Source organism: Trichosurus vulpecula, chromosome 7 (assembly GCF_011100635.1).
Source record: "Trichosurus vulpecula isolate mTriVul1 chromosome 7, mTriVul1.pri, whole genome shotgun sequence".
NCBI classification, from domain to species: domain Eukaryota; kingdom Metazoa; phylum Chordata; class Mammalia; order Diprotodontia; family Phalangeridae; genus Trichosurus; species Trichosurus vulpecula.
In genome coordinates, this window is record NC_050579.1 from 120,784,015 (window position 1) to 120,800,382 (window position 16,368).

General features: G+C 37.9%; 2 protein-coding genes across 2 annotated transcripts in view; both read right to left on the reverse strand.

Annotated features, from left to right (window-relative positions):
- Positions 1-16,368, reverse strand: part of ECT2L (epithelial cell transforming 2 like) — a 96,600-nt gene that overhangs the window by 75,721 nt on the left and 4,511 nt on the right. The gene's annotated exons all lie outside the window — the stretch shown is intronic.
- Positions 8,982-9,301, reverse strand: LOC118857097 (40S ribosomal protein S27-like). The gene has a single exon (XM_036767703.1). It carries the CDS (start codon positions 9,293-9,295, stop codon positions 9,041-9,043), a length of 255 nt encoding a protein of 84 aa, XP_036623598.1. The 5' UTR covers positions 9,296-9,301; the 3' UTR covers positions 8,982-9,040.

Sequence of the window (16,368 nt, forward strand, 5' to 3'; positions counted from 1 at the left end):
CCACAAAAGAGCTCCAAAAGAATTTGGAAAAGCAAGTAAGAGAAGTAGAGGAAAAATTAGGGAGAGAAATGAGAGTGATAGAAGAAAATCATGAAAAATGAGTCAACAGCTTGCTAAAGGAGACCCCAAAAATACTGAAGAAATAACACCTTAAAAATGCATTAACCCAAATGGCAAAACACCTCCAAAAAGCCAATAAGGAGAAGAATGCCTTGAAAGGCAGAATTAGACAAATGGAAAAGGAGGTCCAAAAGACCACTGAAGAAAATACCACCTTAAAAATTAGATTGGAGCAAGTGGAGGCTAGTGACTTTATGAGAAATCAAGAAATTATAAAACAGAACCAAAGGAATGAAAAAGGGAAGACAATGTGAAATATCTCATTGGAAAAACCACTGACCTGGAAAATAGAGCCAGGAGAGATAACTTAAAAATTATTGGACTACCTGAAAGCCATGATCAAAAAAAGAGCCTATACATCATCTATCAAGAAATTATTAAGGAAAACTGCCTTGATATTCTAGAGCCAGAGGGTAAAATAGAAATTGAAAGAATCCACCGATCGCCTCTTGAAAAAGATCCCCAAAAGAAAACTCCTAGGAATGTTGTCGCCAAATTTCAGAGTTCCCGGGTCAAGGAGAAAATACTGCAAGCAGCCAGAAAGAAACAATTTGAGTACTGTGGAAACATAATCAGGATAACACAAGATCTAGCAGCTTTTACATTAAGGGATCAAAGGGCTTGGAATATAATATTCCAGAGGTCAAAGGAGCTAGGACTAAAACCAAGAGTCACCTACCCCCAAGGCAAAATATGGGCTTTCAACAAAATAGAGGACTTTTAAGCTTTCTTGATGAAAAGACCAGAGCTGAATTGAAAATCTGATTTTCAAATACAAGAATCAAGAGAAGCATGAAAAGGTAAGCAAAAAAGAGAAATCAAAAGGGGCTTACTAAAGTTGAACTGTTTTGTTTACATTGCACGTATATGTGTATATATGTATATATAGACAGAGCGCACAGGGTGAGTTGAATATGAAGGGATGATATCTAAAAAATAAAATAAAAGTAAGGGGTGAGAGAGGAATATATTGAGAGAGGGAGAAAGGGAAAGATAGAATGGAGTAAATTATCTCACATAAAAATGGCAAGAAGAAGCAGTTCTGTTGGAAGGGAAGAGGGGGCAGGTGAGGGCGAATGAGTGAATCTTGCTCTCATCAGATCTGACTTTAGGAGGAAATAACATACACACTCAATTGGGTATCTAACCTCACAGGAAAGCAGGGGGAAGGGGTTAAGAAAGGGGGGATGATGGAAGAGAGAGCAGATCGGGGAGGAGGCAATCAAAAGCAAACACTTTTGAAAAGGGACAGGGTCAAGGGAGAAAATTGAATAAAGGGGGACAGGATAGGATGGAGGGAAATATAGTTAGTCTTTCACAACATGATAATTGTGGAAGTGTTTTGCATATTGATACATGTGTGGCCTATGTCAAATTGCTTGCCTTCTTAGGGATGGTGGGTGGGGAGGGAAGAGGGGAGAGAATTTGCAACTCAAAGTTCTAAAAGCAGACACTCAAAAAAAGTTGTTTTTGCCTGCACTGAGAAATAAGATATACAGGTAATGGGGTATAGAAATCTATCTTGCCCTATAAGAAAGTAAGGGGAAAGGGGATGGGGGGGAGTTGGGTGACAAAATGGAGGGCTGACTGGGGAATGGAGCAATCAGAATATTTGCCATATTTGAGTGGGGGGGAGGGTAAAAATGGGGAGAAAATTTGTAACTCAATCTTGTGGAAATCAATGTCAAAAACTAAAATATTAAATAATAATAAAATATGATGATAAAAAAGCTGAGTAGACAAATCTGACTCATAAATTAAAAGAAAAAATCTGACACTTAAAAAAATGACTTAGATATTGTATTTTAGGAAATTATCAGGGAAAACTTCCCTGATATCCAAGAACCTGAGAGTAAAATAGAAATTAAAAGAATCCACTGATCACTTCCTTAAAGAGTTCCCAAAATGCAAACTCCCAGTAGTATAGTCAAACTCCAGAACTCCCAGGTCAAGGAGAAAATATTGCAAGCAGCCAGAAAGAAACCATTCAAATATCATGGAGCCATAGTTAGGATAACACAAAATTTAGCAACTTCTACATTAAAGGACTTGAGGACTTGTAATATAATATTCTGCAGGCAAAGGAGCTAGGATTGCAACCAAGAATAACTTACCCAGCAAAGCAGAGTATAATCCTTCAGGGAAAAAATGAAATATTCAATGAAATATAGGACTTTTAAGCATTCCTGATGAAAAATCCAGAGCTGAATAGAAAATTTGAGTTTCAAATACAAGACTAAAGGGAAACACAAAAAGGTAAACAGGATAGAAAAATCATAAAGGACTCAGTAAGATTAAACTGTTTACATTCCTACATGGGAAGATGATACTTGTAACTCCAAAGAACTTTGTCATTATTACAACATTTAGAAGTAGTGTATATAGAAAGAGGGCATGGGTGTAAGTTGACTATGATAGGATGATTTTAAAAAAAATTAAGGAGGTGAGAAGGAGCGATACACTGGAAGAAGGGGAAAGGAGGACAAAGAAAGGGGAAATTATCTCACATAAAAAAGGTGTAAAAGGAAAAACTTTTGCAGTGGAGGGAGAGATGGGTGGTGATAGCAGGCTATACTTTAATCATTGGGATTGGCTCAAAGAGGGAATAACATACACATTCCATTGGGTATAGAAATCTATCTCACCCTACAGGGAAGTAGGAGGGGAAGGGGATAAAAGAAAGGGACACTGATAGAAGGGAGGGCATATTAAGAGAGACAGTGGTCAGAAGCAAAACAGACTTTTGAGGAGGAAAAGGAGAGAGGTAGGGAGAGAGAGAGAGAGAGAGAGAGAGAGAGAGAGAAAGGGAGGGAGACAGAGAGAGAGACAAGAATGACGAACAAATACAATGGAGGGAAATGGTAATCATAAAGTGAATATGAATGGGATGAACTCATCTATAAAATGGAAGCAGACAAGAGAATGGTTAAAGACTAGAATCTAACAATATGTTGTTTACAAGAGACATGCTTGAGACAGAGAGACACAAACACAGTAAAAATAAGGGGCTGGAGCAGAATCTATTATAATTCAGCTGAGATTTTTTTTTAAAAGGCAGGGGTAACAACCATGATTTCAGACAAAGCAGGAAGAAAATAGACCAAATTAAACAAGATAAGCAATGAAACTACATATTGCTAAAAGATACCATAGACAGTAAAGTAATATCAGTACTAAACATATATGTACCAAATAGCAGAGCATCCAAATTCTTAAAGGAATAGTTAAAGGAGTTATAGGAGGAAATAGTGAAACTATACTATAAAAGTATAGGCACAAATGGACTTTTCCTTAAATTAATAAGAAGCATTTGCCTAAAACCATCAGGTTTGAAACAGGGATGCCCACCATCATCAGTATTATTCAAAATTGTACTGGAAATCCTAGTAATCACAATAAGAGAAGGAAAAGCAATGGAAGGAATCAGAATAAGGAATGAGGTAATAAAACTATCTCTTTTTGCAGATGATATGATGATATATTTGGAAAATCCCAAAGACTCAAGTAAAAAGTTAATTGAAATCATTAATAATTTCACCAAAGTAGCAGGATATAAAGTAAACCCACATAAATCATCAGAATTCCTATATATCACCAAAAGGTTCCTGAAGGAAGAGATATCTAGAGATACTGCATTTAAAATACCTGGGAATACACCTACCAAAATAAACCCAGGATCTATATGAACAAAGCCATAAAAAACTTTGTACACAAATAAAATCAGATTTAAATAAATGGAGAAATATTAATTGTTCAGGGTAGGCAGGGCCAATATAAAAAAATGACAATTTTACCAAAACTATTCTATATATTGAATGCCATCCCAATTAAGTTACCAAAAAATATTTTATGGAACTAGAAAAAACAATAACAAAATTCATTTAGAAGAACAAAAGGTCAGGAATATCAAAGGAACTAATGAGAAAAAATGTAGAGGAAGGAGTTTAGCAATACCAGATCTCAAACTATATTATAAGGCAGTAATTCTCAAAACTATATGGTACTGTCTAAGAAACAGAAAGGTAGATCAGTGGAACAGAGTAAATATTCAATCTACAACAGCAAATGAATATAGTAATTTAGTGTTTGACAAATGCAGAGGCTTAAGTTTTTAGGATAATAATTCATTATTTGGTAAAAAAAAAATTGTTTTTAAAACTGGAAATCAGTCTGGAAGAAATTAGGCATAGACCAATGTCTTATACCATTTACCAAGATAGAGTCAAGATGACACATGAGCTAAATATAAAGGGAGATGAATAACATGGAACATATTAATTATTAGACCCATGGATAGGTGAACAATTTATGAACAAAAAAGAGTTAGAGAGTGTTATGAGATGTAAAATGGATAATTTTCATTACATTAAATTAAAAGGGTTTTGTACAAATAAAACAAATGTAGCTAAGATCAGAAGGAAAGCAGAAAACTGGGAAAAAAATTTTATAGACATTTCCTCAGACCTTTATCTCATATATATAAAGGACTATGTCAAATCCATAAGAATGCAAGTCATTCCCCAATTGATATATGGTCAAAATATATGAAAAGGGAGTTTTCCAATAAAGAAATCAAAACAATTCATAGTCATATGAAAACAATGCTCTAAATCATTATTAATTAGAATAATGCAAACTAAAAAACTTTGAGATATCGTTTTACACATATCAGATTGGCTAAAATGATAGAAGCAGAAAGTGACAAAAGTTGGTGGGTGTAGCCATAATGGCTTTTGTTTTCTTTGAATGGCTCAGCTTGCCTCATTGAGCCTCTGGACGCTGTGGCTTGCTCTTCCGGGGCAGGAGGCCCGGGGAGCATGCCGGGAGGCAGACGGCTTCCTGTGTGGGGAGTCGTGGGGCTGGCTGAGGGGAGGTGTTAATGTCTATGCTAGGGGGAGGGGCCAACTCAGGAACCAATCGGCCCTGGTCATTAGGGCGGAGCTTGATGATGTCAAAAACCCTATAAGAGGGGAGAGGACAGCTTGAAGACTTCTTTTTTCCTTTTCCGGTTGGAGTCAGCGACAGTTACGGCAGTTACGTCAGTTACAGCCTCAGCCACAGACATAGCTGAAGCAGGAGCTGCCAGTAGCAGAGCTAACCTACGGGAGAAAGCTGAACAAAGACTTCAGGCCATTACAGCGACAGTTACAGCGACAGTTGGAGCCAGAGGCAGTTACAGAGGCAGTTACGACAGTTACGTCAGTTACAGCCACAGTTACAAACACAGCTGAAGCAGGAGCTGCCAGTAGCAGAGCTGATCTACGGGAGGAAGCTGAACAAAGACTTCAGGCCAGTGGGTAATCTTATTACCATCGAGGGGGAAGCATGATTTTGCTTTACGCAATCATGCTTCTCTGTAGCCTCCTGGTTACTCTTGCAAGGCGTACTTATTGGGCCTGGAAGATTTTGATCAACATATCAAAATGGGGCTTCTGGTTCATGGGTTGGTTACTGTGGAGCCTAAATAAATGTTTTGATTCTTCTGCCTTCTACTTTGAGAGTTTCTTATATCCGGCGGTTCCGAACCTTTCAGACATGTTTATGATCCTCTTTGAGATTATAAACTCTGCCCTCCTGATACATTTGGCGTCACGAACAGGATTCGAACCTGTGCGGGGAAACCCCATTGGATTTCGAAATATTAAATAATTCGATTTAGCTACGTGGATGCCTATATGGAAGAATCAGAATTGGGAGATTCATGGCAAACAAGTTTGGGGTAAAGAGTTATGGGAAAATATATGGGACATGTCTTTGGTTACAGATCTGTCAGTTTTTCATGTTGATGCTCATGCAACCCTGACCACACCAGAACGTGAGTACAATGCACATGCGGATCGACTAGCAAAGATTGCTACTGAATGTATTGTCCCTACTCCGACTCCAACTGATGACCCAGCCTTAGCAAGATGGGTCCACCAGACTGCTGGCCATTTAGGGGTCCAGGCCACCCATCGATGGGCACAGGATCGAGGTATCAGTATTTCTCATGCGTTGTTAAAACAAATAACAGAGGAGTGTTGTATATGCCAATTAGAAAAAGAACGAACTCTTCCTAGGATAGTTACTGGAGAAATAGCAAGGGGAAAAGTTCCAGCCCAAATTTGGCAGATAGATTATATTGGCCCACTACCCCAGGATAAAGGATGTAAATATGTATGTACGTGTGTTGACACCTATTCAGGTGTACTAGTGGCTTGTCCTTATAAAGACGCAACTCAGAAAAACACCTGTAAAACTCTAGATATTGTAAGTTTATATTATGGAACCCCAATGCAGATTCAAAGTGACAATGGGTCACATTTCAAGGGCAAAGAAGTGAAAAGATATTGTGTGTTGAATAATATAGAATGGATATATCATATTCCATATTACCCACAAGCATCTGGGCTAATTGAAAGAATGAATGGATTGTTGAAAGAACAGCTGAGAAAATTAAGCTCAAATAATTCATATCGACATTGGAAGGATAATTTGTCTATTGCCTTACGTAATTTGAATAATAGGCCCTTAGGGGGGAGTACACCTCTAGCCAGAATGATGACCCCAAATCTGCAGATCAGAGAACAGCAAACATGTGAGATCCAAAACATTGAATTTTGGACTGTGAGGGAAGATGTCCCACTACCAAGTCCAGGAACACCTGGTTCAGCAGGATATGATTTACATTGTATAGAGAATTTTAGGTTAAATAGGAAAGAGATAAGAAAAACCCCTACTGGAGTATGTATGAGAATCCCCAAGAATCATCTTGGATGGATATTACCTAAACCAGGATTAGCGGCTCAAGGAATACATGTATTGGCTGGAGTGATAGATTCTAATTATCAAAAAGAAATTGTTGTGACACTCCAGAATATGGGTAAAAAACCTGTACAATTTTGTAGAAATGATAGGATGGTTCAAGTCATTATTATCCCCTGTGAAAAAATACCCTTTGTGAAAACTGACCCTCCTCCCAAAATAACTACTAGAGGGGCAAAAGGGTCTTGCTCCATTGATAGAATAAAGTCAGGAGCTAAGGTATGGGTAAAACGGAAGCCAGATGATATTCCAAAGGCTGCAGAAGTTATAGCCCATGGGAAGGACAACACTGTAACAGTTGTTTATTCAGGGGAAAATAATTACCAAATCGTACCCCTGAACCATATATTTTACCGTGAATAAGTTATAATAATAGATTCACAGACTATTCTTTTTGTCCTTTGTTTTGGCTAACCTTGTTGCTAGTTTTGTTTCCTTCAGGCTTAAGCACCCTGCACTTTCCGGTGACTGCCTAAGCATGTAGCATTCTTGGAATTCCTGCCAGCTCGTTAAAGAAATGACCTCTGGAATGGGACTTTTTGGGGGCAGGGCCATCTCTACATCCAATTTCAGCATGAAGAAGCTATGGAAAATGAGACCTTCACCCCTCACCCCAAGATTTTGAGCCCCAATCGTTCAAGGGGGGTGGAAATGATGATAGTGTTCTGTTTACTTATTTTGTGTTATCCTTGCTGTGTTGTTTTATTGTTATGATATTATTGATCCTATGTAATGGATACAAGGATTTAGGGGTGGACATTTGAATTATTAATAATTATTTTGGGGATGATTGATTGAAGAGATTATCTTGCTGGGATCTAGGGGTGGATCGCATTTGAATCGTTAACCAATGTTTGGGAATGTCACTGAATGATATGTTTTGCTTTATAATGAATGATATGTTTTAGTTTCCTTTGTAATTGGATCACAATGTATGTTCTAGGATACATGGCTGATTAGATTATGTATCCTATAACAAGGGGTGGAGTGTAGCCATAATGGCTTTTGTTTTCTTTGAATGGCTCAGCTTGCCTCATTGAGCCTCTGGACGCTGTGGCTTGCTCTTCCGGGGCAGGAGGCCCGGGGAGCATGCCGGGAGGCAGACGGCTTCCTGTGTGGGGAGTCGTGGGGCTGGCTGAGGGGAGGTGTTAATGTCTATGCTAGGGGGAGGGGCCAACTCAGGAACCAATCGGCCCTGGTCATTAGGGCGGAGCTTGATGATGTCAAAAACCCTATAAGAGGGGAGAGGACAGCTTGAAGACTTCTTTTTTCCTTTTCCGGTTGGAGTCAGCGACAGTTACGGCAGTTACGTCAGTTACAGCCTCAGCCACAGACATAGCTGAAGCAGGAGCTGCCAGTAGCAGAGCTAACCTACGGGAGAAAGCTGAACAAAGACTTCAGGCCATTACAGCGACAGTTACAGCGACAGTTGGAGCCAGAGGCAGTTACAGAGGCAGTTACGACAGTTACGTCAGTTACAGCCACAGTTACAAACACAGCTGAAGCAGGAGCTGCCAGTAGCAGAGCTGATCTACGGGAGGAAGCTGAACAAAGACTTCAGGCCAGTGGGTAATCTTATTACCATCGAGGGGGAAGCATGATTTTGCTTTACGCAATCATGCTTCTCTGTAGCCTCCTGGTTACTCTTGCAAGGCGTACTTATTGGGCCTGGAAGATTTTGATCAACATATCAAAATGGGGCTTCTGGTTCATGGGTTGGTTACTGTGGAGCCTAAATAAATGTTTTGATTCTTCTGCCTTCTACTTTGAGAGTTTCTTATATCCGGCGGTTCCGAACCTTTCAGACATGTTTATGATCCTCTTTGAGATTATAAACTCTGCCCTCCTGATACAGTGGGGAAGTGAAAAACTGGGACTTTAATCTATTGTTGGTGGATCTGAGCTGATCCAACCATTTTGGAGAGAGATTTGGAATTAGGCCCAAAGAGCTATTAAACTGCCTATACCCTTTGGCTCAGCCGTACCACTATTAGGTCTGTTTCCCATGATAATTAGGGAAAATGGAAAAAAGATGTACATGTTCTAAAATATTTTTTTTAAATTGTATCAAATTTGTTTTATTCTTTACAGTTCCTCATTCATCTTGATTCAGTCGTTAGTGCTGCTTCCGTCTGAAGGAGCATCCTTCTGTAAGTCTGGCCTTGCCTCCAGTAGGCTGACAGAGCACAGTGGAGCACCCGACACAGAGGACCACCGTTTGCGCGTGGCTGAAGACAGTGGTGATTTTGTAGCACCCTCGGCACTTCACGTCCATGAAATACGAGTTGGGACTCTGCACCAGGCGCTTCTTCTTGTGTTTCCGCTTCTCCTCCTCGGGAGAGGGGTGCAGGAGGTCTTTCGCAAGAGGCATGTTGGCGCGGGGAGATCTTCACCACCGGAAAAGCTGTTCTAAAATATTTATAGCAGTTTTCTTCGTGGTGGCAAAGAAGGCAGGTATGCCCATCAGTTGGGGAATGGCTAAACAGATTTTGATATATGTTCACGATGGAACATTGCTATAAGAAATGATAAGCTCGATGATTTTTGAAAAGCATGGAGAGACCTCCATGAAATAATGAAGAACAAAATGAGCAGAAGCAAGACAATACAGTAACAGCAGTATTGTTTTAAAAACAACTTTGAGCAACCAAGTCATTCTATTATAATAGCCAAATTAACTGCAAGGATTCTATGATGGAAGATGCTGTTTGAATCCAGAAAAAGAATTGACATATATATGTGTGTGTATGTACATATATATGTATTTGTATGTGTATTTATATGTATATATGTGTGTGTATGGCTATATAGATACACATACAAATACACATTTGCATCTAATGGTGGTTTTGGGGTAGGGGAAGGGAAAAAAGGCACATGATAATTTTGTTGTATATTTGAAAGGAATAGCATTTTATACATAATGGATCTGAAATTTCAGGTGCAATCCCCTGTTTTTCTATCTCACTTTGTTGTGGAAATGCTTGCTTTATTTCTTAAGTTCAGAATAAAATGAATAAAATTTTAAAAACTGTACTAGTGGGGAGCCTCAACTTTCTCTTCTCAGAACTAGATAAATCTAACCATAAAAGAAATAAGAAAGAAGTTAAGGGAATGGATGGGATTTTAGAAAAGTTGGATATAATAGACCTATGGAGAAAACTGAATGGGAATAAAAAGAAGTATACCTTTTTCTCAGCTATATATGGCACCTTCACCAAAACTGACCATGCATTAGGGCATAAAAACCAAACAAAAATGAAGAAAAGCATCTCTAATTAGTCATCTTGTCTCTAAGGAAAATTACCTCAGTTCTTCATATAACATGATCTCCAATCCTTTCAGTTAAGCACTCTAGTTATCAATGTTCCTCTTAAAAATATGGTACCAAAAACTGAATGAAATATTCAAAAGGCAAAAGATAATTGAGTGACAAATGAGTGGTTCAGATTCACAGAAGGAAAAAGATCACCACACATGTGAGTAGTCAAGGAAGGAGAAAGATGCAGTGTCATAAAGTGCACTGAATTTAGCATGAAAAGATCCAAATTCAATCTTGTCTTTGCCGTTTACTGGCTGTTCAACATTGGGCAATTCCAGAAGAATATAGGCTTTTTAAGGCTAGGGACCTTTTTCCATTTTCGTCTTTGTATCATCTGTGCTTAGGTTGGGTGAAAGCTAAGACCTTAAAACAAGAGGTACTCTTTGTTCAAGGTTTGATTACATCCTTAATCCATTTCCCTAAAAAAATTTTTTTATTTTGAGCCTCTCACATGTATTAAAATAAGGAAAAGTCCAAAGGGACTAGGTTAGAAAACACATTTTTTCTTAGTAATTTCAGCTGAACTAAAAAATAGATTTTTTTGCATGCTTCCATATTCTTGTCCATATACTTCACCAAATAGCTCATACTTTTATTCACAATTAACAAATTTTCAAGGTCATGAAACACTATCCAACTTTGTGCTGACCAAAGCAGAGTAGGTACTAAATAAAGTTTTGAAATGTAGTCATTGGCCATACCAAAATATAAATAGCAGCCCCTTTTCGTCATAGTGAAAAAAAAAACCCAAAACTACAAAGTATGTGCCCGTTGGTTGTACCCACAAATTGTGGTATGTAAATGGAATAGAGCATTATGGTAAAAAATATACATAATGAAGAAAATAATGTAAATGAAAACAACTCTAAGAGGTAGCTGAATCCTGATTAAGATCAATGAGCAATATTATTAACTGCAGGGGACAAATAATAAAACACATCTCCTTTCCAGTGGAGAGGTGTGATTTACAGAAGCTGTATACTGAATATGATGTCTAACAAACTTATTGTGTCAATAGGTTTTGCTTAACTGTTTTTCCTTGTGATAAAAGAAAGTACTGGGTGGACAACTGAAGAATATCAGGAAATGTTTGTGGTATAAAAAATTAGACATTAGCAAAACTTTAAAAAAAATGTGATAACTGGCAGCAAGAGAATGATGATCTTCTAATGTTTAACACTGTATTTGGTTTAGTTCAGATTTTGCTCCGTCTTATGTAGGTTTCCTTTTTGAGCAGTAACTTCATTCACATTCCCATGTAACAGTTAAAGCAACGTGATGAAAAGAAGTCTGAATCTAGTAGAGATGCAAATATGCTCTTAAAAACTTGTCTCAAAGATCCATTAAATTAATTATAAATAATACTCTTAGCTGATTTGGAGAGGAGTATTAAATAGAAGCAGATGTATATCTATGTATATGTATATATACACACATGTATATATATAACATATATACACATACATATATACACACATAAAAATTATGTAAATGGAAAGTATTATTACTATTTAAAGTTCTTTCTATAAATAGTGCCTCAAATGAATGAAATCCTTGAAAGAAGAGAAGAGTGAATAATCAGATTACATAAATTACTTTGAAAACAATTCCCTGACAGGAAAAAAAGCCAAAAAAAAAATTCTTTTCTCTCTGTCAGTTATTCCCTAAGGACACTGTTTTATGCATTATAGAATCATCCTATTGTTGGTATGAAAACTGAGAAATTCAGCTAAATTATGATGGATTTGTCCTGACCTAAGCCACTGAATGGCCCAAGACCAAGTTAATTATTGGTTTATCTTTTTTCCTTGCTGCGAAATAATGTATTTCTTAGTGTCTAGTCCTATTGCCCCCTAATTTTCCATTACAGAGACAAATGCTAATACTTAACAAGGTTATCAGTAACTAACTGACTTACAAGAGGAAACAGTATCCTGCCTAGAATAGTTAGGGAAGAACAGTAATAGAAAGAAATGAAGCCAGGGGTGGGGTAGAAGTGGGTGTTGATTGTAAAGATGACCTGCTTTTCTAAAACTTTCTCCAAATTATATATATATATATATATATATAGTAGCATCCTCTCTGGGCTTACTCTTCTGACTCCCATTTGCACTGATAGGTTGTATCCCCATTGAGTGATTACTACTACTCCTCTCAGAGTTCTAGGGGTAACACTGAGAGATTGGCATTTCTACAGAGGCTCCGGCTCCATTCAGTATGTTCCCCATTATTAATCATCCAATACATCTCTATTAGCTTTTAGAAAAGGGATTTACTGAGAAGGTATAGCAAGAATAATGGTTACAAAAACATTCTCCCCCAACTCAGGAAGGCACTGTCCCCTTTCACACACAAGATTCCTTGGGAGAGTGGGCTCAAAATTTAAAAATTAAAAGCAGTGAGGTACATGTGTAGGGAACAAGGAACATGACATGAACCATGGCTCCAGAAGTCTTTTTCTCCCTTTGTGGAGTCCTCACAAGACTCCTCTTAGGGTAACTGTCTTCCAGGATCTAAGAAGTGATAACATTATAATCCAGAGCCAGTATTCCTCTATGTTATAAGGTATCAAGATCCCTGAAGCTGACAACATTCTCAGAGGGACTATCTTTCCATTTTCATCTGTATCCATTTCATCTGGCACTTACTCTGTTATCATCCACTATCACTCTGGTGGATTCTGCTACCAAATACAGTTGCTGGGGGAAATTCTAATAATTCTGATGGATCTCCTGGTTACCTGAAAATTTCTGATTGGAATATTAATTCATTTATGACTAGGGAAAAATAAATCCTTGCATGCAGGAAGGAAAAGAAACAAAAAGGGGAATGGTTCATCCCTTTTATATGCAAAATTCAGTTCTAAGTTTAGTATCTATAGAGTCATCAATCCTTCTGATTCCTCAGCCACTTAGGAGGTTTTTGGTCAGTTCATAGAGCTAGTCTTTTAGTCACTAATAAATGGACATAGGTTTCCCTAAATTCTAAATATTGGATTGAAACCAGTCAGGTAATATCTGTACACACCAGGAAGGGCAAATATGAGCATACTCTAAGGACTGGCCCCTCCTTTGTCAGTCCCTCCAAACAAACTTGTGAGGTTTGTTGCCAGCCATATATACACAGAAAGGCAGGAACATAGCCTACCTAGAATAGAGGATAATGACCTTACTGTCTTCACTAGACTTGCTCTTGCCTAGATTCATATATATGTCAATCCAAAAATCTTGAGAGAAAAGTAGGCTATGTCATATCCTAGTGTTCACACATCCTCTTCCTCTCCCTTCCTTTAGTGGAGGTTTCTTTGGCAAGACTGCCTTAAACTTTTGAGAGAACAAGTTCCACATAAAGAATTAAATGAGAGTTACAATGACTTTCTCACCCTAAATCAGTCTTGGGACATGAATTTGATTATGTTAACAGGAAGAAGAAAGTTCAACAGATGGACTATATATTCCTGTGAGCTATAATTAGTTGGCTGGTTGCTCTGTATTCCAGAGTTTTAGCCTTGGGAGCTAAGACTCTGGAAGCTGATAGACATATCTGCCTATGAAAATAAAGTTAAGGTTTTTATTCTTCTCCAATGACTAAGTTTGAAGAGGGCATGTCTGAAAGGGTTGAAGTTTCACCTCTGAGTTTTAAATTAAAACAGAGATGGCAGAGACCATTACCTATTCTTATAGAGGAGAGGTAGAATTTCGATATTCATACTTATACCCCATAGGCAGCAACAGTGAAAACAGCATAAGGAGAGGCAGAGGACTGCAAAGACAAGATGCCTAGCAGGAAGACATAGAAATATTATGAAACACTCAGATGTAAGCCCAGCAGGGCTCAGTCTCAGAGTGCTCAGGACAATGGCATCACCACAAGACACTGATGGCCCTGTAGTATCAAAGGAGTGAGTTGTCTCTCCTTCCATGTGCTTTGGCTACATGTCTCCCCCTATTTGTGTACCACTCCAGGTATGTTCCCTAGGCATTGATGGTATATGAACCCGTGGAAGAGCATGCCCTGGGTTTATGGGAAGGACATCTGCTGCTACATTGCTAACTATGCTATTTCACTAAAAAGCCTTTGTTTTGAACTAATTAATAGTCCTTTGGAGGAGGAGTAAAAGTAAATACATAGGTTTGAATAGATGCAGACCCACAGAGTACTTTGTACTTTGGGTACCTTTTCTAGAGATCTATGTGTAAGGGAAGTACCCCAGGTGTTAAAATATAGTAATCACTTTTTGGACTTCCTTTTTTACTCTACATATGCATATATCTTACTCTTACTGAGAATTTCCAAGTCTTTGCTCTCTTGTTCTTTCTCCTGATGAAAATTCAAATGTTATTCTCCTTTTTCTTTCTCACAAAAGTCTGTGTTCTACCTGGCCCAACTACCCTTCTCCCCAAGCCAAGTCACAATCTCGCTTCTCCCCACTCTACTTGGAGAGCTAAGTATCTGGAGCTATGATTTAGAAAGGCAATGTTTTTAATTGATTGTCAAGAGGTTCTTTGGTTAATTATGCATACAATCAGCACATACCACTTTCTCTTCCAACTGCCCCATCCAATTACCAACAACACAAAAGAAACAGGTGCCTTTTAAATGATACCTTCTTCTTAAAGGTTGTCCTCAATATTTTTAAAAGCCATCCTCCCATCTCTATTTTTATTTTTTCCAAGATCAACAAACTTAAATTCACTGCTTAATATAACTTAAGGGCATTTTCATATTAATCTAATTAAAATCACTTTTATTTAAATGTTTTGAACTTTTTTTGTCTTAACTAGGTTTCACTTGTGGGGTGACCATACAATAAGGGTGTGTAGTTGGCCAGAGGTCCCACGGCCCTTAATGTTGGCTCTGATTCTCTATGCAAAGTTGTCTTCCGTGCCTTTACCTCATTTCTTATGTCTGTCTCTTCCCACCTCCTACCCGATGCCATAGCAGGTGAAAAAGAATCAGATCTTGCACTCCATTGTTAAAATGAGTTTATTAAATAAGGTATGCTGTTAATACCCTACCCAAAATCTACTGAAGGGAATAATGTTATATTGAAGCTTCTCCACCCACTTAAGGGAAACAAAAGCTTGCCTGTTCGAAAATAACTAGCCTTTGAAAAAGGGATCTTTGCATAACGAATAATCAGGAAGCATGCCACTACCTGGCAGTTTATGAAAACTTGTTCTACAAGTTTAACAAGGAGGTTGACTCAGAGAACCCAGTTTGCACAGGTTCTTCCATGTGTAACAGACCAAAACACCCTGACTTTTTCCTGCTGCTCTAGTCTTAAGGGCCACAGAACAGGGGAAGTAACAAGTTTGACAGTTTGGGAATGGGTTTCTTAGTGGAAATCAGCAAGAAACCATGGGTATATTTTTTTTGCTTTACATATGCATATATCTTACACTTACTGAGAGTTTCCAAGTCTTTGCTCTCTTGTTCTTTCTCCTGATGAAAATTCAAATGTTCCTCTCCCTTTTCCTTCTCACAAAAGTCTGTGTTCTACCTGGCCCAAATACCCTTCTCCCCAGGCCAAGTCACAATCTCACTGGTCCCCACCCTACTTGGAGAGCTAAGTATCTGGAGCCACAATTTAGAAAGGCAATGTTTATAATTGATTCTCATGAGGTTCTTTGGTTCATTATGCATACAATCAGCACATACGGATATATTTTTTCATGTATATGGACTTGGTAGATACAGTAGTAAAACCTTCTTCAAAATATTTTTCAAAGGTCTAGCTCCTAAAGCTTCATGAGGAAAAATGTTTCTCATACTATGATAATGTGCTCAATGATCTTCCCTACAACAATTATCTGTACTTTTAATTTCATGTGTCATAAGCAAAATAATAATAATCATAATCAGATTGGGTAATGGAACATTTCTGTGTGTATAATAAGAATACAGCCTGATTTATTTACATTGTAATTTATAAAATAAGTCCTTCAAATAGTATGGCTTTTTTTCTATTATTTAGGTAGATGGTTATTTTTGCTTATGGGGACTGTGTCTGTATGGATTATATGACAAATCCTAAAGCTCATTTTCCCCAATAATTTTAACCAGGGATGTACTGGTAAATGTCTAACAAATGGTTCTGTAGGCAGGACACATTTTTAAGT

Coding starts and splice junctions, on each gene's coding strand:
- LOC118857097 (XM_036767703.1), bottom strand. CDS start 9,295: ATGCCTCTTGCGAAAGACCTCCTGCACCCCTCTCCCGAGGAGGAGAAG.